This window comes from Plectropomus leopardus, chromosome 6 (genome assembly GCF_008729295.1).
Source record: "Plectropomus leopardus isolate mb chromosome 6, YSFRI_Pleo_2.0, whole genome shotgun sequence".
NCBI classification, from domain to species: Eukaryota; Metazoa; Chordata; class Actinopteri; order Perciformes; family Serranidae; genus Plectropomus; species Plectropomus leopardus.
In genome coordinates, this window is record NC_056468.1 from 23,023,397 (window position 1) to 23,050,339 (window position 26,943).

The 26,943-nt window shown below is 45.7% G+C and overlaps 1 protein-coding gene across 1 annotated transcript in view; it reads left to right on the top strand.

The window, feature by feature from the left end:
* Positions 1 to 1,725: 1,725 nt before the first annotated feature.
* LOC121944365 (zinc finger SWIM domain-containing protein 6-like) overlaps positions 1,726 to 26,943 on the top strand; it is a 55,043-nt gene continuing 29,825 nt past the window's right edge. Inside the window, exon 1 of the mRNA XM_042488133.1 lies at positions 1,726 to 2,193. Coding sequence (XP_042344067.1) covers positions 1,761 to 2,193 — 433 coding nt within the window. The 5' untranslated portion in view covers positions 1,726 to 1,760. The remainder of the gene's footprint in view (positions 2,194 to 26,943) is intronic.

The following is a 26,943-nucleotide window of genomic DNA, read 5'->3' on the forward strand; positions in this document are numbered from 1 at the left end:
TATAAACTCAAACTACTGAAGTGAGTAAATAGGGGCCCCTTGACACTGCAAACCTGAAATTATCTAGACATTACCCAGAGGAGCTCTATGTGAGAAAAACAAATGTCAGAATTGTTGAGTTGTATTGGACATTAAACAGATTTTATTCTGCCAGCTCCCTGTGAAAAATCTGAGTAATATCCGATTGAGCCCGTCAGTGAATTGAGCAGGTAAGTGTCCAGAGAATTCATTGCGAGCGAGCGTACACGTTAATGACAGTTCTACCATGAGACTCACGCCAAACCAGAAGAAAACAAACATCCAAGGGTGTAAAGGAAGGGTCATTTACATGAAGATGCAAATGAAAACGTCTAACCGAGAGGATGAGATTTGGGAACTTCTGTCGGTAAGGGCCAAAGCTCAAAATTAAAGGAAGAGCTAGAAATTCTGATGGTTAGGGCAAAATTACAAACAGGCTACTTGACCCTCCTTCCTCTTTGGTAGCCTACCCGTCTACCAAGGAGGGTACGTAGCTCATTGTTTTCACTTTTTGTGGACATTTACGGCCACTGCTCTTCTTCTTCGAATTAGTCGCTAATTGCAACAACTGCTTTTTAAATTTCCCACAGTGGGTTGCAAACATAAACAGATCATCAAAACATACCAGTGCTGCCCATGGTCAAGTCTTTACAGCTGTAGTTTTTACACAGATGTCTCTAGGACATTGTTACTATCTCTGGTCTCTGCTCAGAAGCAAGACAACTCTGTCCCTCCTTTTAGCAAATACGGAACGGCGAGGCGGCATGATGCCGTGATGTTTCTGCTTTGAACAGGCAGTGTAAATGCAGCTAATCTTGTGTGCTACGTGTGTGAAAGAGACACTCTAGGCAATGTCCAGACTTCATGAGAAAACAATTTAGTAGAGAGCATGACTTTTCTGTTTAAAATTTTAATGTCACAGTCCAACATGAACCTGATCACCAGGGTTAAAAATATATATACCTTCATGTGTGTTCTGTGCAGCGCTCCTTTAAAATGAAATGATCTGTCTGTGTGTGTGTGTGTGTGTGTGTGTGAGAGAGTGAGTGAGAGAGAGAGAGAGACCTTGTCTTTCAGAGTGTGCTTGTGAATAACTGTCCACATAGACTGCAGCAGAGTAAAGCAATGCCATTCAGCTGACCAAAATGACTGAGTAGTGGCTACAGAGGACAAGCATGTCCAGCTCCATATCTTTATGTTCCTCCTCCCACGCCCTCTCTGTCTCTGACAGCTGAGAGTCCTTTGGACTTAAGCCTTGAAAACAACCATCACGTTGTTATTGAAGAAGCTGGAGCCTGGGGTGGTAGCACAGGCTCCAAAGGAAAAGAAGTCAGTTTTCTTGCCCCCTTTTACCCCTGTGGGAAACTGCGAGACCGCCCCTGGATTAAGTCCCCGCCTTTAAACTCAAATAAGAAGGAAACTTCAAAGGCCGTCGGCCGCCGGGGCTCCGCCCTCGCGCTCCCGAACGGCTTCACAAAGGATTTGCCGACGTTCGGGAATTCCGCCTCCAGTTCCTTTTATAGCGCCACTCGTGCGCTGGCAGCTCTCCAGGATCCCGCCCATCCCGGTTACTTTGACAACACAAAGGACTTCACGGAACTCGCAGGCGCCGCCTCTCTTTCCAAATAAGGCCAGTCTCTCCATGTACGGCAAACAATCGGTGCGAGATTGCCCTTTTCTCTTCCTTATCCCGTTTATATGATCGGAGAGGAACTGCGCTTCAGGTTGGAAGCGGTGCGATCATGGCCGAGCGAGTCCAGCAGCCCCCAGCCAAGCGGCTCTGCTGCAGGCCCGGCTACAACCCGGCGTGCAGACAGGGGCAGCGGGCTGGAGGAGTCCTGTGTGGCGGCGCGGGGTCCGCTCCGGGAGGGTCGGGGAATGGAAAAACGCACAACCCCGAGTCGTTGCTCGACATCGCGGCGCGCAGAGTCGCGGAGAAGTGGCCGTTCCAGAGGGTGGAGGAGCGGTTCGAGAGGATCCCGGAGCCCGTCCAGAGGAGGATCGTATACTGGTCATTCCCGAGAAGCGAGAAGGAGATCTGTATGTATTCCTCTTTCAACGCCGGGGGAGAGGAAAGTGGAACTAGCGGGGACAATAATGACGAGACCCAGCTGCCTTTCCTACGGGGTGTCACTCTGCTGGAGGGTGGCTGGGTGGACAACGTATTGCAAGTCGGTGAGTGGACTATAAAAATGCAGGAAAACAACCTGCCATAAACAAAACACCTAACTCGCACTGTTTGCCTTTTTCTATGGAGCCACGCCAGACTTTTAAAGGGCTTGCCTCCCATAGCCCAGTGTATTATAAACAATGCAGGGTATTTCCACACCAGTCTACCCTATAGCTGTGTGAGAATAGCCTATTTTCAGATAATGGTAGCCCACTTCTCCTTGTTTTTGCCCACTGAGCTGCGCGCATTGAATTGCCCAGAGCCATCCCAATTGGAAGCTTAGCACTTTGTTCCTATTTTTATGTCTTTCCAGCTCTCCATGCCCCCACCAATGGGTACGCAGACAAAAGCCCCCTATATCTTTTCACCGCTGGCTAAATAGACGATATTTAGAAAGGGTGGGAGGGACGGTGATTTAAAGCCACAGTGCTTCTATTTTGTTTGCCAAACACCTTTGTGAGAAGCTTTTCTGCTGTCTTTCCAATATTCAGTTAAAGCCCAGGCTATGTGCAGCTGGTAAAGGGAAAAGATGCATTTTTTTTTTCTCTGTCTGCTGCATTATTTGTGGTAAAGCTCGGAGTAAACAGAGGTGCTGTAGGCTCAGCAACCCCCTGCCTGCCTCTCTGCCTGGCTGGCTGCCTTTGCCAGAGCCACAATATTTCACTGCAATCGTCAGTGCAATAGACTCAGCTGTCAATCCGACTCCCCACCCTTGGAAACGGTTCAGGATTCTAATCCCATTACCCTCCCCAGTTCATCTGAATCTTAATGCATTCTGCAAACAAGATTTTATGCATGATCTTCTTCCTCCTCCCACCCTCACCCCTCTCTATCTCTCTCCCCTGCTCCCTCTCTCTCACTTCTTGGCTTACTATCCCCTCCAAAGAATCTGTGTGGAGATGGCTTCAGCTCTTGTGGGCTCGGAGAATGTGCAGTGCACAATAGTAGCCATGGAGCAGGCAGACAGGCAGGCAGCTCTCCCTCCCTCTCTGGCCTGTTTACCAGATTCCCCAGCATTAGACTCATTTATGTGCTCACTCTATTGGAGGCTTTAGGAAGCTGAACACCCAGCACGGGGTAAAATAGTGTACGGCGTCAGTCAGGAGATTCATGTGTGACAAAGAGGGGGTCATTTTCTTTGGCCATGCATGTGTTTTTGTGTGTGTGTGAAAGAGAGAGAGAAAAGATTATGTGTGGGGGGTTTGATAAACACAGAGGGGGATTGTGCATGCATCTGTGTGTACATGTGTGTGTCTTCGTCTGCACGGGCTGTCAGTCTCATCCTGCATGCTCACAGAGAGTGGAGGATGACAGGCAAGTACACAGCAGGAGGAGGGCATGTTATGCTGATTGCAATTTTCGCCCCAGAATTTTTTTTTTTTGTCAGTGCCGGGGAAAATAAAGCCAGGAAAGGAAGAGAAAATGATAAATAAAAGATGCAATCTACTCCAGGGGACAGGCAGCCACTGGAGGATGAGGGCTTAAAAGCAGGGCAGCATGGGAGGGGGCTGTCAGCATCATCAACACTGAATCCCATCCCTCTGACAGCACACACACACACACACACACACACACACACACACACACACACACACACACACACACACACACACACTAGGAGCCACACAAAGCCATGCACGCTCATGTGCACACACACACCCCCTCACAACCACCCTGCACTTTTTTTTCCAGGCCAGACCCACTGTATGTGTTTGATGGGCCAATACATGTGGTGTGTGTGTGTGTGTGTGTGTGTGTGTGTGTGTGTGTGTGTGTGTGTGTGTGTGTGTGTGTGTGTGTGTGTGTGTGTGTGTGCTGTCAGAGGGATGGGATTCAGTGTTGATGATGAAAGACAGTAGAGCAATAGAATAGATGCGGAGGTTATTGTGTATGGGGGGGAAAGCTAATATACTTGAATGGATCTGCTGTCGCTGTATTCCTATCCTCCCCCCTCTCATCTCCTCCACCTCCCTCTCTCCCAAGTGAGCAGCTATAAAACTCTCCATATTTACTCCCCTAAGGCCAACTACCAGCCCCCAGTCTCCTGTGATTATTTATCTTTTTCTCAAAGACATTAATCACACGCTTTTTCCTTTTTTCCTCCATCTCTTTCCATACATCAGTGCTGCAGAGGGAACGGATAGGGGGATGGCGTTTAAGGGGAAGAGCAATAGATCGGGTGATATCAAGAAAAAGAGGGGAAGCCTAGAGGGAAAAAGTGGGTGGAAAATGCAAAAGAGGAAAGAGGCATTGAAATGGTGATTGCAAGAGAAGGGGATGTCTGAAAGTAAAGAATGAAGCGCAGAGAATGGTAGAGAGTGAGATGGATGGGTTGTTCTTTCTCCCATGCGAGCTCATCTGTTCCAATGCCAACCTTCCAGATAAATATTCATATATGAATGCAAGTGTTATCTAGCAGTCCACTGCTTCCCCCGTTACAGCAGTGCTATAACAAACCCAGCTCCGGCCCTCTTGCACTCTTTCTGCTGTCGATTCGGTGATGAATTTGTCAGCCGCTGAACAGGTAGTGGAGCACATACCTAACCTCAACCTGTGTGAAAAGGCTCTGTGTGTAATAATGCATTAAAAACTGCAAATGAATGTAATGAAATATGCATGCTGCTTCGGAGAACAGTCCCATAACAACATGAAAATTAAATTGGTGCGAGCTGATCACAGAAATATCACTAAATCTCACCCGTGTGCCAAGTTGAAATTTTCTTGACACTGTAATATCTGCTAAGTGGATTTTACTTTTTAAAAAAAATATAGGAAACTGAGTTCCTTGAAAAATGTAAATAAATATAACTGTTGATCTTAATTGATGTTTACTTGATTGAAAATTGTTGAGATCATTTTAAGTTAGATCAACTTGTCAGATCAGTTTGGCTTGTCAGTCCATGTCTTAACGGACCGTCGTTTACCGGCATAGAAAACTTCCAGAGCTGCTTGCTCTGATCGCAGCATCTGTTCTCTGGCCCCCTTGTGTAATTTAGACTCGGCAGCTCATCACGCTGAAAGCAAGGCTAGCATTATGGTGCCCCGTCCTCTAATTATAGAATTCTAATCCTATGGCTCTAACATGGCATGACAAAGCATGTTTGCACTTCATTACCCTCCTTCCTGTTTGAGTCCTCCAGCCTGGGTCAAGTTCATCCTCTTCTCTCATTCATATATGACAGGTCCTCTCCTGCCCTCCCCCCCATCCCGTGTTTCTAGCTCCCACCCCCTCTGTCTGCCTTCAGGGCTTTGTGCCAGGAGGTAAATAAACCATAACCCCCACCACCACCACCACCACACTCTTACTATCCTCTTACCGTAAGCCCCATGTCCCTATGGAGTGACATACTGATGCCTGGCATATGTCGCTCTCTGCAATGTCATTAGGCTACATGCTACAGCCTATTTATCCAGCGCTCCTTGTTAGGCTAATTTCTCACATGAAGCTACATGTCATTTTATCATGCCTCTGCCCCAAATCTGAGTGATGAGGTTTGTTGAGGCTGTTTGAAATTTGACCAGAATGAAAGCAGATATGCGTATCCTGTAGCCAATGTTGGTGTATTTTCCATGGTGGTGTTGTTGGACTAGATAGCCTATAATATTTTGCCTTTCTCCTGCTTAAAATATCACTGAATGTCCATGGCAGTCATGCCTGTTTGAGTGTGAATGTCATCCTCCTCTGCTCCACCTATTTCAGAGATGAATTTGTGTGTGTGTGTTTGTGCATGTGTGTGTGTCTGTCTTGTGCTTCTGCATGCTCATAACTCAGGTTAATTTGTTCACGCTCTGGAGAATCTTAATTAGGTTTCTGCGTCATCTACTCTCTCTCTCTCTCACCCTCTTTTTATCATGATGTCAGTGAAACGGTGAAATAACAACCAGGCTGGTGGTTCCCTGTTTTTTAACCTGTTCCTTTTTTTTAAAACACAGATGGTGAAAATCATAACACAGACTCTGCTAAACCTTATGTTTAGCTCGTAAAAAAATAAAAGCACGCTCTAGGTGTGTGAATAGAGGAGCTTTAGAGCCATGTGTCATTTCCTGTTGACTTTAAATCACACGTGTGCTTAGCATTCAGACAGAACCGTGGCAATATCAGACATAATTTACAACACATAGGTGCAGACAACACCCGCAAAACAAAGAGGGCTGATAAAACAACAAAGGATATTTGCACACACTGGTAGGTTATTGTTTGTGTGACAAAGCCGTAAGCCAAATGCCAAGGAGAAATCTGTACCACTTACAAAGGTGGAGTAACACCGAGCATGTTTGTGCAAGAACACACACAGACACACACACACACACACACACACACACACACACACACACACACTTGTACTTTTGAACTAAGAATTCGCAAGGCTTTTCAAAAGGCTTCTTGAGGACCTATGTCGACATTTCAAGCATTTTGTCCACAAAGGTGCAGAATTTAAGATGCCAAACATAAATCTTGCATGAGCATGTTGTCCGCGAGACGCTATCAGGCTGAGCTGGATTTCTGGTGGGTGAGGGCTCATTCTTTTTGTTTGTGTGTGCGTGTGTGTGTGTGTGTGTGGGCTGTTTCTTTTCATGTGGGTGGATCTGGTTTTATTTTTCCTGTTAGGTTAGAGAGTGCCTTTATCTTTTTACAATGCCCGTCGAGAATGAGCCCACATGCCAACCACCAGAGACAGAGAGAGACGGAGACAGAATGCTTCCGAATGTGCTGTTTAACTGTGTGAAACCAATATGGTGTAAAGAGGCTCAACTTGTGACTCAGGACTTAAAGAGACGCTGACACTATATGACTCAGGACTTTTTGAAAAATCATTCCCCAGACAACATTTGATTTTATCCTAAATGATTTTGATGATGAGCAGTTCTTTTTTTGGAGGAATCTGGTAACTTAAAGTAAGTTATTAGGATGTCTTCTGTCAATCGAACTCTCAGGTGAGAGAGTTGAAGGGGCAGCGATCCTGGATCGGCTGCCTCAGGTCTACCCTCAGCCATGTGACTATCCCTGGGCTTGTATCGTCATGGAAACATGGCTGAGCCTAGAGCTAGTGTAAACAAATGGCTGTCCAAGAGGGAGAGAGAGAGGGGCAGCAACCGCATCCATGTGAAGAGACATTGAGTCTTAGGGGAAAGTGCTCTCTCCCTCACTGACTGTGTGCATCTGAGAGAAGGAGAGAGGCAGATTCCAGGCCTTTGTCCCATTATGTCGGCTGAATGGAAAAAAAGATAGGATACATTTCAGCTGTCGCTTAATGGAAACACGTTAACTTCGTCTCTGTGTATGCGAGTGTGTGTGCAGGTTTCTACAGAGAAAGTATTGTACATTATATGTATTTTTTAATATTTTCAGTTTAGCACAGGCTTTCTGCTGATCATTAAAAAGTCTTGAGAGGGGCGACCTGTAGCTCACCACGTAGAGCGTGCACCCCATGTAGGCTGAGCGCTTAGAGGTGGCCTGGGTTCGAATCTGCAGCTCTTTTCTGCGTGTCATCCCCATTGTCTTACACCCTCCCTGTTGTTCTATAATAAAGGCAAAAAAAACTAAAAATAATCTGAAAAAGTCCTAAAATGCATTTAAACCATTCATCTAAAATTAATACCTTAATTGCTATTAAAATGTCTTAAATCCATTTTTCAGAAGCCTTAAAAATGAAATGTATGAATGTTTTTTTCTCATGTTGCATTGTAAAACCTCAATATAATTGATTGCATCTATTTTTTTTTTTTTTTTTTGGTGACTTACCGAATGCCTCTTGTAGTAACGTCATGCAGATCAGGATAATGGAAACTCTAATATTTTATTTCCAGCCGGGGTGCCCAGGCCAGAGTATTGTCTGCTAGCTCGCTGTCACTGTAGGATAAAACAAGGAGGTGCAAACTCAATAAAAACTGGCTATTAATCAAGTTTTTTTGGCTATGGCTGAAACCAGTGCAAGGCAATGCATACAAGGCTCTATGTTTTTTATGCATAAAGATTCTCAGACTCAGCATGATGGGAATAAAGGCAGCAGAACCCCACATGCTGAGTGAGAAACACATAATTGCCAAGAAAATCCCAAAACAAATGCCAGTTTTGTAATACATTGGTCTCCACTATTACACAGAAAATGTTATGTTTTATGCTATAATAAACATTTAGGCAACCTCATCCTAAGTTATTGATTTCTTAATTTGATTACTGTAAAACTGGTCTTAAATCTCATTCCAGATGACATTAAAAAAGTCTTAAATCTAACTTGCCTTCAACTGTAGAACCCCAAAATGTCACCTTTGTTTCCTTTGTGACTTGATGTTGGATAATATCTGGATGTACTTATCATCCAGGTGGTGAGGTTTTTGTTCACCTCTAGTATCATCAAATATTTATCATACTGAAGTTCAAATAAGCATTACCGTAAATTTGAAATGTGTTAACGTGATAATTACTTTCATTCTCCTCATAATGACTTTCAGCACAAGCTCAGTCAGCCCTAGCAAGCTTTCAGTCTGGGTGGCCCCCTCAAGGTTTGAGCCCATAAAGCAAGCCCTGACGCTGCTGTGCTGTATCCATTGAATGATAGATGACCGCTGGTTCTTTTGCTCGTTCCGTCATGTTCCCAGCATATCAGAAGTTTCCAGAAGGTCCCAATGCTTGTCCCAGCTCCAACTCCAACCTCTAACCAACCCCATTCCCAGACCCAGATGTGCCTCTAGATAGACTCCCACCACAGACCATAACTTCCTCAAGCCAGCCATGTTCCATCTCATACACCAAGCCATAACGGTCTCCTCCACTTCACATTTCCAAGACAGTACACAAGATGTGCCGTTTCAAGCCTTATTTCCAGTCCTTCCACCTGACTGGAGCCAGCCTCCCTCCCAGTCTCATTCCTCATCCCAGACATAGCTGTTTCCTCTCCGCCCCTCTTAAATCACCATTCCCGGTTCCAGCTCTAGCCACCTTGCCACACTCCTAGTCCTATTACCAAGTTACCCAAAGACCACGCTTCTTCGTGCTAATGCTGGCTCCTACTCAGAGACGCTCAATGTACAACATCAGCGTGCATCGCTCCTGTGAAAATAAACCAGCTAAAGTAATAAAGTTCCTGCGTGAGCTCTCTAACGTCTGCCCCAGTCCCCGTTCCAGCTTGACTTGTCTCCTGTCCCAGACTGTGGCTGCTGGGTGTGCGTCAGCACAGCTCCTCGGCTGGCTGACTCTGTCTAGGAATCCAGTGCTCCTTCCTTGCACAGAGCTCCTGCCCCTCTCTTCTCTGTGAGCACAGGGAACGAAGCAGAGGGAGCAGGCGATAGAAAGGCTACTAAATCCACAATGACAAGGCCCTATTAAAAGCTCTTTTTTCTATTTCATTTAATGACTTTTATTACCAGCCACCCTTCTCTCTTCGATTTGGCAATAATAACAACAGGGGAATGCAGCACTCAGCGTTCTCCTATCTGATGCTCCCTTTCACTTTTTTTTTTTCTTTTTAATGAATTCCTCTTTGCACCAATGGGCTGCTGAAATAAGCACAAAGCAGGCCAAGACTCTGCTTACTGCAGTGGAAGGTTCAATGTATGTATACTGTGTGTGAGTGTGTGTGTGCGTGCAATTACTACAAGAGAATACGTGTTAAAGACTACACATGCTTTCACTGTTGCCTCAGAACAGAGCCTCTCTGTGCAATTTGGTCAACAGCTGTTTCTCCCCAGAAGCCAAACAGCTTTGGATCAGCCCAAAGGCTACAAACAATATTTTTTGTGTGTGTGTGTGTGTGTGTGTGTGTGTGTGTGTGTGTGCGCGCACATAATCACTGTATACTTTGCTGAGAGAGTAGAAAGTTACCTGCTGTTGTCCCAGATTAAGGGCAATCTTTTTGATCTATCTCCGACAAAAACAGAAGGGTAAAGAAAAGAATATCTCGGCTCCAGCTTTCAGCGCTTGGTCTTGCTTTTACCATAGACGCTGCTCGCCGAGAAGAGGCCATCAAGGCCACAAGGACGCGTCTGTGTTGTGACAAACTAACTTTGACTCTTGATGTCATTGTCAGTGATTGTTTGGTTGAGAGTGGCTACTTCCCGGACAAAAATATTCTCCAGCAGATAGTAACACAGGACTTAAACTTCTTATCAGTGTGTGAATACGAGCATGTGCTTGTTTGACTTTGTGTGTTAATGGCTCAGCGAGCGTGTTTATGGCTGCGTGTTTCAGGCTGAATAAAGGTGAGGCATGTTAACGATAAGAGGGTGGATGACATTCCCGTCTGTCATCATTCCCACACTATCCCGTTTCCACTCTTACACACACACACATGCTTTCAGACACACACTGGCCTCGTGGTGCCGGTGACTAGGCGCCTTAGAGTAAACAACAGCAGAGGATGAGGGTTTACCTGCAGCTGACCCCGATCACTCACACACACACACTCACACACACACACACACACACACACACACTGCCAGAGGTGTTCACTCATCGACTGGTCCCTCCCTCAGCATTGAGCTGGCCCAATTTTGACCTCCTCACTTGACCCCCAGGGATTTACTAAAGCCAAAGGTCAATCTGGTCAGTCGGTCCCTCCAGTTGCGATTGCTGTGCTTGAAAGACGGGCCCATGCTCACATTATTGTTTTCCAATAAACATCACCTGAGCAAAGGAAAAGACTGCTCGCCTGATTGAATGTGTCTTTTGCATGTTCCAATTTCGCACCTGAGAAATCAGTCAAAGCAGGGGACAAAGCACATGCCCAGTTTTTTTTTGTTTTTGTCCTTTTGTGGAACAATCGGGAACCCGAGCCAGATTGAGAGGGGGAGTCTACCCCCTTCTCTCTTCTTGCCCGGCAGGCTCAAGTGCCGTGTGAGCTATGCAGAGGAGGAGGTCCTGGGAGTGTGAGGTGCCTCTGGCTGTGCCTGGTCCAACGATGTCGTGGCTGTGTGGCATGTGAGACATGCATTCACTGCTCTGTGGCAGAGCGGGGCTGAATAGGGCTAGAAAGGCTCTCCAGGCATGAGAGACAGACAAAGAAAGAGAATGAGAGAGATTCAAAGGGACGGAGAGAGCGCCTTTCAACCAACTATGGAATCTAGTTTGCCCTTCTAAAGAGTTTTGTCTAGAAGTTCTTTCTTGCTCATTTCCTTGCTTGCTCGGTTTTTTCATACCTCATTCCTGCCCTTCATCTTCCCATCGTCTTATTTTCTTGCTCTTCGACTCCTAATCACTCCATACCTGAGCCTATACCCTTCTTCTCTCTCGTGCATTCCTTCCTTGTGTTTATAAGCTCTCATGATCTCTTTTTTCTCCCCTTCTCAATTTTCCAGTTGCATTTCCCAAGCCAGGCAATAGAAACTCATATCTTATTTACACGGCCCCTATCTAGATACAGCATGTTTCCATAGTGTTTCCTGTGTCTAATCTCCCAAAGGAAAGCTAGCCGGCTTGCTAGCTCCTGCTCTCTGTGCTGTGCTGAGTGCTAGCAGTCTGCATCCAGACCTCAGGGGCTATCACTCCCTACATTTAGAAGCTCTCTGTTTACTGCTGGCTGGAATTAGCAGAGGAACAGGGCCTGAACTATTTGCTGTGGTGGAAGATTTTTTAATGGTCTTCACTCCAATGTTTCCTTGGTACTGAGGATCATCCTGAACCTTTTCAGGGCTCAGCATGCTCTGTCCCCAAAAAACTCATCTGGTATCATCATTTTTATGTTCGTCATTTAAATCATCGGCCTTCAACAGGAGGTTGGTCAACCCTACGACTTCTCAAGTTACTAAAATACTGTTTGGTCATTTTGTGAAGGTTTTTTCCCCCCAAAATTAACTCATGTCTGAAAAAAACACATGAACATGAATCAAACATATTATTAGCAAAGAAAAATCAGACTAATCGTAAAAACAAACAAACAAAAATCATTTAATTTACAGTACAAAACACTGATGGCAAGCTAACATGTATCTTGGTCAACTGAATCTATTATGTATAAATATACAAATCTGTCAATAATTATTTTAATAGATTAGTATTGCATGCACCATATAAAGGTATGTTTATACATGACACATAAGGCCGCCCTACACATTATTGTCGGCCGTGTTTAGCTTGCAACTCAATTTTATATATGCAGCAGGGGTCCCTGTGCTGTCTCTCTTTCAGCTAAGGAAGGCAAGTCCAAAGTCCAGCCTCGGGGCCAATTGCAGCCCACAGACTGATTTTAAATACCCCCGACTTCATTCTTAAAATCTATGGCCTGCCACACAATATTGGTTAATCAAGCAAGTTTACTTTGTGTATTTTCTGTACCTCAGAATTGCAGCACCTTCATACAGTTTGTTGACATGCACTGAATAGGAACAACACTTTTTTTGTAAAACAGATGGTAAAAAAATTTAATGAATGGTTTCCTAGCAACGAACGTTTCCTGTTAGGTAGCAAACATGCCTACAGCAGAGAAGTGTAAAGTTGACAGGGAGGGCCGACACTCAGGAGCAGTCTAAAGTTGAATTCTTTTTCACTAAACGATGAATAAATTGCATTTATCTCATTTGTTTTTCCCTTTTTTCAAATAGCTCTGGATATCATGTGAGAAGCAGCTACTTCCTTATGTATTTTTACATTACCTAATCTGACCCCCATTCAAAAATGTTTTGACCCCACTAATGGGTCCTTGTCCCGAAAACCTTTGAAGACCCCTAAGTGTTCAACATGTGTGACATGCTAAATACTTTATTGCACAGCTCACGTCACAGGATCAAAGTTTTTACTCTGGCTGGGTATTTAACCTCAGAACTTTTTTGGTCAGTTGTGTTGGTAGAGGATTGAAGATTGTCGAGCACCGAAGGCTAGCATTGAATGTGTGGAGAAGTTCATAATCTTGTACACGTATTATTCAGTCAGTTCCTGATTTAAATGTAAATCTTAGTGTAAAAGAGCAGCCTGCCTACAGCAATCAGACTGTACGAAACAGAACTTAATTAAACAAAAGATAGAGAGCTGAAGTTTTTGGGTTCCTCTGTTGTAATCTATATTGTTGTTTCTATCACATTTAAAATCGGTGCATGGCTAAGTGTATGAGGATGATTTTATGTATTTTTGGGATGTTTTGGCTTTTATTGATAGCTGACAGATGGGAGAGAGAGAGTGTGTAACACGTAGCAAAGGGCCGCAGGTTGGAGTTGAACTCAGGCCTCTGTAAAGGCCCCAGCATATATGGGGGTACACTAGAGATCACCCCTGGGTTTATATAGAAATTCATATTTTTCTTTTTTTTATAGGCTATGTAAAATCTTAGATATATATATATATATCTAAGATATATATAGATATGGTTCCTATTTTTGCAATGTTAAATTCTACATTTTTTTAGTTGTTAACTGTGAGCATGAATTAACTCAGACTCTGTTTTTTAAAGTCCTTGTGCTACTGCTTATGTTACACAATTTTTAACACCTCAGAACTTTGGTTTGGTTTTGTAGAAAGTCTTACTTTTATTTCTCAAAGTAAGTTGTGGAAAAAGTATTAATTTCATATCTGAACTAAAACTGGGGCATCAGCATTAAAAAACGAAAATATGAAACCATACTCAGCCCTGCGTTTTTTGTGCTGGGTTTGAGTATGAGTATGTTGGGATACATTTTTTGCCATAAGATATTGCAGAAAAAAGGCTCCTTTCTTTCATTAGTGGGAAAATTAGCACCATAAATCAGGCTGTGTCTGTGCCATGCTCTGCTCATGAAACCATAGAGTGTAGGTGAAGTACAGATCTGCCATTGTTGTGACTCATTGTTGTGGATGCTTGCCACCGTGTGTTAATGCCACCCTGTCTGTCTGCATTCTTGCCCAAAACTCTGTCTGCCTGGCGGTCTGGCTAGCTGTTAGCCGGCTAGCTGTCCCTTCTGGGTGGCTACATCACCTCACCTCCTACCCCCCTCACAGCCAGTGACAGTCCAGCCCAGGGAGACATGGGTAATGGTCCTCTCTGATGTACAGCCTGACTCAATTGGACTGGATGGCAGACACACGCCTAAAATAACAAAAGGAGGGGGGAGAAAGAGAGCGGGGGTGGTGGAGAGGGAGGAGGGGAGGGAAGGAGCAAAGCGATCGATAAAGCAGGGACACATCGCCTAATAAAGATTTATTCCTTTTTTTCCCCCTCGCCATCCGCCTTGGCACGGCAGAGAGGGGGAAGAGAGAATGTGATTAGTGGACTTCTTCTCCCAGGGTGCTTCTGATAGCATGTGCGTACGCGTGCACGGCAGTATGTACACCCCCTATGTGTGTATTTTTGCATCTCTTGTGTGTTTATCACCTCTCCCTCTCCCGAGAGCAAAGGGGGTTAAAAACAGTCTCCGTCGTTTGTTCTGCCGGCACTGGCACTAGCAGCTGCAGCTGTGTCCCTGCCTCTCTCTCTTCCTGTCAGCTAATATTTAGTTAATCTTTGGTCTGGGACCTACGGGACTGGCCGGAGCTCCTGGTGCCCCATCCATCTCGCACTGATCTATATTCCACGCTGGATCCCTGTGCCATTAACCACCACCGAGGGGAGGAGAGAACAGGATAGAGAGGCGCAGAGGTAGAACGAAAGGGAAAGGGCAGATGGGTGGAGGGAGAGCTGAAGAGAGATGAGAGAGTGATGGAGAGGATGCAATGGAGGGATGCGGGGGGCTGTCTACCGTCTAAATGAGAGGGAAAGGGAGGAGAAGAGGTAGGCCAGCTATTCCGGCCAAGCACAAAAATGTTTCCCCCTAATTTTGAGAAAAATTGGAATAAAAAAATCCAACACAAAAATGTGCAAAGGGATTTTTGGAGCCTCCCATTCATTCTCTCACCTTCGTACTTTACTGGATCAAATCTTTTATAAAGAACAGCAGGTGGAATTACTTCCACCTTTTGAAACCTGAGAAAATTAGCTTGATTTCTTTCAAAAACACATCAACAATAGAAAAAATGACCTGAAAATTTGCAAGAAATTGATGAAAAATACAAGAAAATTACCTGAATTTTTTTTTTTTTAAAAAAATGAGGAAATGACCTGGAAAAAGGGCTTTAAAAATAAATACAATGCAATATAAATTCTAATATTTTTGGACATTTTTAAAAATAGATTGATTCCAATATGCAAATATAAATACCTATTTTTCCCACATATCCCCCCATCATTGCCTTTCCCCCCATGTTTTCGAAGAAGAAATCAAATAAATTTGCTCAGGGCTCAAAGATTTAAAATACTTCTACATGTCTGAAAGCAGCACAAGAAAAGCGATGTGGCTCCAGTTTTAAAGGGATTAATCCAGCTGAAAATGAAATGAACAACACTGTGTCCATAAGGATGTGTGAAAGGTTGAGGAGGAACAAGGTGGTGTAGGTGGAGGAGGAGGAGGAAAAAAAAAAGAGGCCGAGGTGTGGGAGTGACAGATCCATATGCATAGAGCAGGCCACTTCATTGATATGCATTGTGTAGTTATGAAGGGGTCCACCTGTGAAGGCTCCAAGTGCTGAGTCACTCACTAACGCACAGACTAAATGCTTTTATCCCAGACGCCTGGTCCATCTGAATGGAATATAATAAGCCATAAGTGCTTTGCTAGCAGAGGCTGCTTGCCCTGTGGCAAACCCTCGCCCCTCGCTCCCCTACTCCAAATCTCATTTCGCCACTTTTATGGAAACAAAGCATGTACGCACTCTGCTTTAATTACATCGCTTTCTTTCTTTCTCCTCCTTTCAATGTTATATCTCCTTCCCTCTTTCCTTGTTGCTCCTCCCGCAGTGCTTCGCCACAGAGAGCTCCCTCTTCTCACTCTTCCCTGCCCCCCCCCCAGTCATGTGTGCTGCTGTATGTGTGTGTGGGGCACCTGTTTGGGATCTCAGTGTGTGTTTAGGGTCATGCCTGCAGGTCGTGCGTAATGAATAGCAGGGCTGTTGCTGAGGCACAACTGGTGGAGACGGAGGTAGCCAGAGAATAGCGCAGCAGTGACGGAAGGAGAGGAGGAGGATGGATGGATGGAGGGAGGAGAGGAACGAGGGAGCAGGAGGACCAGTGAGGGAGGAAGGGAAGAGTGGCTGCGAAGCCAGTGAGCCTTAACCACCTTCTGTCAGTCTGTCTGCTCTGAGCGCTGTTTTCTCTCTCATAGGAATCTAATGGCTTTTCCACTGTCCTCTTTCCAAACCTCCACCACCCCCTTCTCTCTCCTTTCTCTCCCTCTCCAGTGCTGTTTTTTTCCTTCCTTACTCCTCTCCATCTCCTCTCACTTTCTTCGTTAAATTTCCCTCTCTGTGCTGTCTTCCCCTGCTGCCTCCCCTCCCTTTCTCTCCCTACGTCCTTCCAGCTGCTGGCCAGGGGAACAGCTGACTAAATCTAAAGCTGGGGCCCCTGGCTCTGGCCTGGCCCCAGCTCCAGCTCTGCCACAGCCTCCTCCTATTCTCAGCCCCCCCTCCCCTCCATCCCTCCCTCCTCTGGCCTCCAGCCCTGGCTCCTCTCTCAGCAGCCCCAGCTCAGCCCTGGCCCTGCCTCTGAGCCTCGGCTCCAGCTCTGACTCTCAGCAGCTCCCTCCAACCATCCCCCTCCATCCCACTTCGGAGCTGAAAAGCCTCAAAACCTCTCTTTCTCCGCTCTCTCCCTGTTTTGCCTATAAGCCTGCCCTCTCTCTTTCTCTCTTTTCCTGTCTGTATTTCTTGCTAATTCACTCGCTCCCCTCCTCCCCTGCTCTGCCGGGCTGTAGCTGGGGCCCCTGGTACTGTCCCAACTTATCTGGACCGAGGCCTCATCCAGGTTGGCTGCAGTTCAGTTCTCTGGCTCCTGTACCCAGCCTCTCCAGCCAGGCATCTTTCTCTCTCTGGCTAGTACCGTTAGTCACTGTAACTCATTGTGGCTCGCTTCACTCTGAGCCACGTTCGGCTTGTACATTTGGCCGTTTCTGGCTCAACACATCGCGCGAAGTAGTTCTTTGTGCATCTCTTTGTCTCCTTGCTTCTCTCTTTAACTTGCATCGACAGGCACAAACACATACGCCCGGCACACTAACGCGTGCGAGAGTGTGAAGCGTATGACACATGATTGGCAGCAGGGGGAGGATGGGGAAAAGCAGCGAAAGGGGAAGTGGGCCTTGTCACATCTCCAGGCAAGCCGGGGGCTCGAGTTTGATCGCTGCCCAGGGATGGGAGCCTTTGTCCCCCCCCTCTGCCGCCCCTCCCCAACCTCTGTGGCTGTCAGAGCGAGGCTGCAGGCTGGTGTGATTAGGTGCAGGCCCAGGTTCTGCCATCACTCTTCCGAACAGACGTTGCCCACAGAAGACACCTGTCAATGCTCTTCCTCCTCTCTGACACCCAACTGCTCTGAGATGAGCGACAGAGGGCTGACAGAATAAAGTTCAGAGAGCACCCCACAGCTACAGCGGGACGCACACAAACACACACACACACACATTCCCTTTGTGTGGAAGTGGGCCAAGGAAGCCCAGAGTCGGTCTGCGCCAGTCGAAGCAACATCAGAATCTTCTGGAACACCTCGCAACTCCTCATAGATTATTATTCAGCCCACTCCCTGTCTGTCGAATGCCCAATACAGCTTTTGTCGTTCTAGCCGTCTTTGTTGTCATTTTGTGTTGTTTTGTTTTGGTTTTTGTGTGTACGTGCAGGAAAGGAAATTGGGGGGAGGGGGAGGGGGCAGGAATAAAAAGTTTCCTTTGGAGTCACGTTTTCTCTTGTTGACTGACAGATACGGGACGATGAAAGCAAATCACAACGTGCCACAGACTTCAAAGGTTCCTGTGTTCCTCCGTTTATTGGCAACAACGCACAACAACCTCTCTCCCGATGTGGATTCTTCAAAAATAAGGGAGGGAAAAAGCTAGACGAAACAGAGGCAGATGACAAAGACGCTACCATCCAAACAGCTAGAGGGGGAAGAGGGAGGAGGGGTGCTAAATAATCAGACCTAAGCAATGTAAGCGAATCGGACTGCTTTTCAAAAGCGTTTTCAATCAAAACGGGCTTTTGATGCACACTGATTCTGATACCAGGGATGTTTGAGTAGAGAAAAAGTGATGGCTTGAAGTTGTAAAGAACTCTCTCTGCTTTGGGGGGAGCTTTGGTACCTCACTGATGCTTTTTTTTTTTTTAATGTGTGTGTGTTGTGTACGGACCAGTGCAGCAGTAATTAACTAAGTGTTAAAGCTAAGTAAGCCGCTTGGTTCTGCTCTCCTAACCTTATAGACTCTTTCTCCTGCTCTCTCCCTCTCCCCCTTTTATCCTTTCTCTTGTCCAGGATGGCACCCATTGACTGCCACTGACCTAATTTGGGCAAATTTCACTGACCTACTTCATGGGTGAATGCTGACTTGCCCACGGGAGGGGATTCTCTCTCACTCACTCACACACACACACACACACACACATCTATTCTTCTTCATCCTTATGATTAATATGCAGACCCTCAACCTCCTTTACGGTTGCTCTGGCGCTGGGTATGTACCCCTTCAGTTGTGCCCCACACCCTCCTCTATTCCCCCGTTAAACCCCCCGCTGTAGCCTCCTTCGGCACTTAAATGAACGTAATGAGGACAGCAAAGTACAGACACGTGGTGAAATATAAACAAAGCAGTTGGCCTTTGTTTCATGTGGTCTCAGAGGTGACATAGTCCTTCACTTCACAAGTCTCTGAAGAGACATAATCAGCGTAATTGCACATGGATATGATTATTCTTCTGTCATCTATGAGAACAGTAACTTGGGCAAATTTGATTAAATACTGTGGATGCTTTGCGTGCACAATCGCAGTAATTTCTTTACAAATTTAGATAGATAGAGGCGCCTGTGTATGGAGTAACGCTGATCCCATAGGAGGATTGGCATCTTTAACCTACTTGTATTAAAATGAAGTCATGCATCATTGTGTTCCTCCTGCAGATTAATTCCCAGTCGACTGGACACATGCAGTCCTCTGGAGGCTTTTGGAAAAGGCTTTGTCATAGTTGGATTAGTTTTGCCCTTTTTAACGTGAAGATGATTAGTAATAAACTTCTCTGCCTGCAGCCTCCCACGAGGACTTATAGTTGGAAGCAAGTCTAACCTGATTCACTGTTTTGGTCACGCTCATGTGTTATTCTTTGCAAGCCTTTGTGCAGCCATCCTTGTGTGCGTTTGAGTAAAAGAATGAGAGAGGTATTTATATTTTTGTTTCTATGTGTGTGGACCTGCCCGCTTTCCCGTGTGCTTGCCTGTGTTTACCCACATGTATGCATGGCGTGTGCCCGAACAAATGCAACCTCATGAATGCAAACACGCATGTACGTACACGCTCACATAGGGCAGACGTGTGTTGTCATGGCAACGCATACAGATGTCAACAAAAGAGGCTCCGGGGTGAACATTGTCTTCCTCTTGTCCAGCAGGGTGCAATTTATCTCAATGTAGCCATGAAAGGCAGCTATTTACATGAAACAAGAGCTGTTTCTGGGAAATAGGGGTCTCTCTGAAGGTTTTGATGTCAGCTGCCTGCTTTTAGCTTGAGTGTGGAAACCTAAACCATCTAGAGAGGGAGAGTGAGAGAGAGGACCAAGGTGAAAACCTACCGAGAGAGCTCACTTTCCTCATGTGGTTGCAGCTCTTCACCCCTGAAAGTCTCTTACCATTTCCCCTCAACACGCTTGGAGAAGGCCAAGCGTAGCGTGTGATTTCAGATGCTTACAGTTTGCACGGAGTAAATCTAACCCCCTTGCTTTATAGCTTATCCTTAAGAGAGTGGTCCTAACATCAACGTCAATATTTACAGGAATAGCCCGCAGGCAAGAGAATCGACCACCACGATTCAGCAGAGACGTATGCAACCTTTCTCTTGCTCCCCCTCTCTCCTCTTTCCCTCACTTGTCTTCATCCCGGTAATTCCTGTTCTCTGCAGCAGCCCGTCGATCACGGCGCCAGGTGGCTGAGATATTTGTCTTTGGGTTGCCTTTGTTTTGTGTGTGTGTGTGTGCACATACAAGGTGCGCCCTTAATACGTGTGTGCAGTATCTTCGACAGGGCCGCCGCTTTGACACAGGCTCAGCAGCTGTTTGAGAGATGCTGGATGACGCGTGTCAAGTGATATTAAATGTAAGAGAACCTCCCCTCCTCCCTCATTCTCTCCCCCCTCTGCTCTGCCCGTCCCTCCGCCGTGGACCGTGTCTGCTGTGGTTAGTGTGAGCTATGACACTTTGCAGTGGGGTTTTTAGGGGGTAAGGCGCCACGTCTGATGTATGAGGCCTCACATCTCGGTGGGGAGAGTGGACACTTTGGCCTACATAAGCGCTTGGAAGGCCAATGGACATACAGCTGAATAGGTAAAATGTAAAGCTACTATAGCTGCGCCACCTTACATGTACTTTACTCTTTGTAACTTCATAATCCCAACAATTCTGTGCGAAGATGGTTCGTGTGTGTATTTGTCTTTGGCAATGATAATTGCTTGGTAATGGCTGATGAATAGGTGTGTATTTTTCGTGGTTGCAATGCTTTTGTGTTGTATTTGTCTTTAAGAAAGGTGCTGCTGTAAATTCAGGTCACTCTCAGAGAGGCTACCTGTGTGTTTAGATTATTACACATTCTTGTTTTAATTGTATTTTAGAAGAAACATATTCTAAAAAGGAAAATGGCATGTGAAAGGTTAACCTACTTCCTGGTGAATGTATCTTCTCTCTGTGGTGTGTGTGTGTGTGTGTGTGTGTGTGTGTGTGTGTGTGTGTGTGTGTGAGCTCACGTGTGTGTATCTGCTTCCATCCGTGTCAGGTAATAATGTGAAAGTATGAGTATTGGGCCAGTGTGCCCGGTGCTGTAATGGGACAGCCTGAGCGAGGGGGGATGTTGGAGGATGTTGGGCAGGGGCAGGTTTATACGCCAGGATGTGGCATGCGCCGGTGAACAGAGAACAGCGGGTGTGACCTCAGTGACTCCAGGAAGGAAGGGGTTAAGCACGAGCCGGCAGGGCTGCATGGGCTGCGTTACGCAAACTGGCGGCTGGCTGGAGCTGAAAGGGGAAGTGCTGAGCTCAGAGGAACACTGGCTCAGAGCCATCGCTCCCTCCTCCCTCCTCCCTCCTCCCTCCTCTGAAACCCCCCTCGCCTCCCCTGGCCCTCTTCCCCACCTCCCCGCTACAGCTGAGCGCTCCCCATGCTTCCCACCGCCAGGCGTGGTGATGTGTGTTTGTGTGTCTGTGTGCCTGTGCTGGAATGCAGCTTCCCCCTCGGCTAGGGCCTGTGCGTGTGTGTGTGGGTGTGCACGTGTGTGTGTGTCTGTCTGGAATGATGCCTCCCCTTGTCTAGTGTGTGACGTCAGTACACACAACGGGTCAGCTTAGGGCTAGGCAATGCTCTGTGTGAGTGTGTGTGTGTGTGTGTGTGTGTGCGTGTGTGTGTGTGTGTCATAGGAGGGGGGAACAGGGGAGGAGTCAGTTATTGGAGAGAGAAAAAGGAAAAAGGAGGGGCTGTTTGTGAGCAGAAGGAGGTTGACTGCAGGGAGTCACTGAAGCCAATATGCGTGCATGCATGAAGGCATCATGAGTGTGTGTCAAAGGGTGGGGTTGTGTGTGTGTGTGTGTGTGTGTGTGTGTGTGTGTGTGTGTGTGTGTGTGTGTGTGTGTGTGCATTAGTTTGTTGGAGTGTGTCGGGTGACTTTCCAAACGAAATGGGAAGGGTAAAGAGTGTAAGGTTATTTCCTGGCGTGGACAAGTGAACCTAAAAACACACACATACTCGCACATGTGCACACACAGTCGTGGTAGTTTTCAGTCCAGCGCGGCTATTTTCATATGCAAATGAATTCTGTTCACTTTCAGCCATGTTAGCTTCCACAGTGGTGTCTTTTTGTCTGTATGTTAGCTTTACAGAATCTTTTTGCTACATTTTGTTCTGACTTTTTTAATCCTCTATTGTTTTCTTAGCCTTGATGTCTAATTTTTGAAAGCTGTTTTATCAGGAAGATTAATTTTAAAAGGCTTTGTAGGGTAAAGTTCAAATTAAGCAAGAGAAACGCATCTGTAATCAATTCTGACAGGCACAGCAAATGTCATTTTGGCATACTTTCTGTGTGCAAATTATGTGCAAGATCTAACAAACACATTCTCCAAACACCTATAAAAACAGTCCATTGCCATGTTTTTTGTTTTATACTTTTTTTTTTTAACAATGTCCTGTGTGCCATCTTCTTGCCCAACATGGACTGCATATTGACCCAGACTCTCGTCTTCCATAAAGACAAGGACGCAAGCGCTATAACGTCTTGACTGCATAGGTTTGTCGTTAGAAAGATACTGGAGCCCTGAAGTACCAGACAATGGCTTTTCAATGGATCCCATTACCTCCGTCTATAGCGTGCGTGGCTCTACTGGGACAGGCCTCTGCTAATTACACACATTCATTTCCAGCCAGCTGTAATTTCATTCACACTAATGAACCTTGCACATGGATTGGGATAATGTATAGTTAATGTACAGCCAGGAGACGGAATTAGCAGGCTACTGGCTTCTCCGGTGACAGAGATTTGTTGAATAGCGGCTAAAGGGAGAATCCAATTTGATTTTCTTGTTTTATCTTGCAGTAGCTATATGGACAATGCTGTTATCTTTTTGAATGTTATCAATAGCTGTGGCATTTGGAGCTATATTAAAAATTGTTATCTCTATTTAAAAAAAAAAAAACAGTTGACATTTTGGAGACATTTTGCAGGGACTACCCATTGCTCTGATGGCCAAAAGCTGTGAAGCCCTGTTAGTCCAAATGTCCATTTCTCCAACAGCCTGTTGGCCCCAAAAACAATGTCCATTTGTTTTTCAAAATACACTCCATGTGGTTAGACAAACAGATCACCATAAAAAAATGTTTGAACTGTACATTTGTGTAAACCACAGATGCATTACAACAACACTGTGGTGAATGTGTGGTTAGATTTAGGCACAAAAAACACTTTTGGTTAGGGAAAGATCATATTTTGGCTTTAGACACCCAGGTTTGGTGGCACAAAAGTCAATGGAAAAGTAGGGCTGGGTCAGTGAAATACAACATTTTGGGTCATCAGTGAGAAGGTTGATAAATATTATAGTAAATTTGGAGCTACTGCCAACAGCCATTTAACTTAGCTTAACATAAATACTGTACACACAGGGAAACGGTTGCTTGGCTCCATTTAAAGGTAATAAAACCCACCTACCAGCAGGGGAGACCACAAAGTCACATCTCCTGCGTACATGTTCCCCTGTAAAACCACATTTTCTAATTTCTGCAATCTCCATTTGTGTGCACAATAACCAGAAAGATACAATGCCTAAGAGGTGCTGGTAGGATGATTTTCTTACCGTAGGATGGAGCTAGGCTAGCTGTTATTTTTCTTTTGTTTGTTTGTTTCTATTCTTTGTGCTATGCTAAGCTAACCATCTGCTGGCTCCAGCTTTACATTCACTGTAAAGACATGATAATGGTGTCTTTTTATACAACTATCTGTAAGAAAGCGTATTTTTCAAAATGTCAAACTGTTTCCTCTCTGTATTTCAGGTTTGCCCTCTGTATTTCAGGTTTCTTATTTTCTCATGACTTCATTCTTTTTGTCTTGTGTCTATCACGTCCCTAAAGAGAAGCTTTGCTGTCTTTCTGTACTGGTCAGCCTTCTGAACGCCAACCTTTGGGATCAGTCAGCAGAGCAGTAACACCACCTCTGCCTGACAGGCCCAATCCAGCAAAATTAGAATCCGTTTTGAAAGTGATAGTTAGAAAATTGCAAGTCATTCCTGATGTACCGCATGGCAACTTAGTGGCAGCAGCCCAGTAGTCGACTGTCATTTCAACCGCCAGCTGATGACAACTCCAATCACCCACACAGCCATCAATGCACACACACACACACACACACACAGAGAGAGAGAGAGAGACAGAGACTGATACACACCCATACACATACTCCTTCCCTCCCATCCCTATGATTAGCATGCATATTTTGCTGTCAGAATCTCAAGCGGAAGTAAAAGCATTGAAATTCATAGAATATCTCAAAACATTAATTCATGCTCGTTTGTGTCTGTCGGGATAAGCACTCAGACTCAGAGATAGTGTAGGTGCATGCGTGTGTGTGTGTGTGTGTGTGGTGATGAAAACACACCCAGGGAGGAAAAAGGCTTTTTGGTCTACCAGAGGGTTTTAGGCATAAATATGGCCGCCACTGGAGCTCAGCTGTGTTATTCCAGCCTGTCCCACACCTAGGACACACACACACATGCACACACACGCCTGGAGCAAGGTCTCCTGCAGGATAGCATTGATCTCTGTTTACAGTCTCTGTATGGGTGCTTCCTTATAGGACCACACACGCATGTGCTCATTGTTACTCACACAGACCGACCCTGTAAGAAGCCCTGTATTTATCTTTACGGGCTTATTAATTGGGCCAGTTCAAGGAGCCGCAATGAGGGGACTCGTCTTGTAGCTGTGGGTGGGGTGGAGGTGGAATAAAGGTGGGGGTTGCCCAACATTTCTTGACCCTTTCTCGACCTACTGCAGGGCCTCGCTTGTCTAAAGTTGTGGTTCAGATCTTCTTTCAGCAGGGCCTCTCGGTACAGTCCGACCAAACAGATTGGTTTCCAGTCCAGTGGCCTCTTCTCACTGGCTATGGTTACATGCACACCAGTATTCCCCTGTTATTCCTCATATTACAATATTCTAAATTTTATGTGGGTCATAGAAACAGCATATTCTGTTTGAATAGTCCAAATTAGGCCATTTACCAAATTTAGCATTTTTCGAATAAGACACGGGGGATATTCCGGTATTATTCTGGCTTTAGGAGCAATATTTGAAAAATTAGGAATATGTGTCTCAACTGGGGGTTTTTATAGGAGTTTGTGACACACGGCCTCTCGTCTGTTTACAGTCGGCTCTGTGCGTTGTCATGGCTATGTTGTGCACAAACCAACAACTTGCAAAGGTCATGGGCAGAGATGGATGCAAAAGAGAATCCCACGTTTCTGGTTTGAAGGAGAAACACAACTGCTTTTAAACTTTAGGTAAAACTTAACCAGTTCTATTCAATTCTGTTCAATTTGATTCAATTCAATTTAATATTTTAATGTGATAAGCATCATGTTCGGGCATGTTAACTGGAACATGCATGGCTGCATGTGTAGTATTAGTGGAATATTTATTTTCATTAGACATGTAAACAGCTTAGTAGGAATATTGTCTTTTTTCAGAAAAGGGGTTTTAGCCGGTTATCTATGCACAGGATGTCATGCTAAAGCTGCGACTACACTGCAGGTGCTCTCCTGTGGATCAGAGCAGCTCTAGCAGGCAGGGCAGAGTCAGATTTAGGTGTTGCTCTCAGTCTGTCTGCAGCTCATGAGGTAATTTGATTAATGTTCAGGGCTAAAATAAATCCGCACAGGCGAATGGGCCTTAAATATCTATTTGCTTTCTCTGTTTCTTCCTCTTTGCTTTTGTTGACTCGCTTTCACACCAGCCCATTTGTTTCATCTTATTTCTCGCACTGAAATCAATCATGTATTCAGTCTCTCTCTCTCTCTCTCTCTCTCTCTCTCTCTCACACTCACACAGACACGACACGACGGATGAGTGCTGTCTGAACTGCACGGTGCCATATTAGATTTAGGTGACAGTCACTCATGAACCAATTCAGCCAATAAACTTAATGACCTCCCCACTGCTGGGCCTGAATTTTCTTCATTGACTTGGAATCTTAATTTGATTGCGGAAATATATGTATGTTGCTCAATCTAATTTACTCCAGTGATTTTGGAACACTGAGCACTTTTGTGCTTAGGCAAGCAAACCTTTCAGGCCCGGCCTCCGATACGCACCTCCTGCCTTCATGTGGGAAGCTAAGTCCTGTTTTACAGGGAGCGTATAAAGGCGGCATTCTTCTGTCACAGCAGATGTATGTTGAAGGAGCTGCAGGTCTTAGTTCGGGCCTTTCCTCCCTGAAATAAGAGCAGGAGTCCGGTATTTCTGGGGCCCCTTGTTGTTGAATAGACAGAAGTGGTCCTCACCGGTCAAGAGAGCGCACGCTGGCTTATCTTCACTTACACAAGTTCAAAACTAGAGAGGAAGATAGAGCAAAGTGCTGTTTGGGGGGAATGCTTTGATGTGGGTCCCCCTAAAAAGTGTGGGTGGTCTGCAGGCCTTTGTGGGATTTGAACATATATATACATACGCTAATTCTCGCTCGCTCTTTCACACACTGTTCCTGCTGCCTCGCACAGCTCCTCGGGCCAAGTGTGATTTCACCAGGGCGGTCAGAAGGGGTTTCTAGGGCAACCTCACAGAGGCCTTGTTCTAAAAATGGCCGCCATGGTTACTTTGAAAGCCAACCCTGGCCTCTTGAACATGCACAGAAAAGAGCCCTGAGCACCACTCGGGGAGGGGAGCTGGGTGGACTGGGTGAGGGGGAAACCAGGCTCTCTAATAGCTAGCACATGAGACATTGAAGGTTTCATACACACCCAACCAGGAGTCATGGGAGGTGTGTGTGTGTGCGTGCGTGTGTGTACCTAAACAGTAATAGCCCTGTACTCGGTGCTTGGCTAAATTAAAAGGGCATTTTTGGCGTGGGGGGGCAGTTTTCGGTGCCCAGACGATTGGACGGGGAAAGGCGAAACTCATTACCTACCCATCTGTCAGAGAGTGAGAGAGAAAGAGCTGTGGGAATGTGGATGGAGGGAGGGACGCATGAAAAGGGCTTGGAAGTGGAGAGAGTGAGAGTGTCCATTAAAGCGAGGGGGAAACACGGCAGACTTTTCGAACAGGGATAAGTCTTTTAT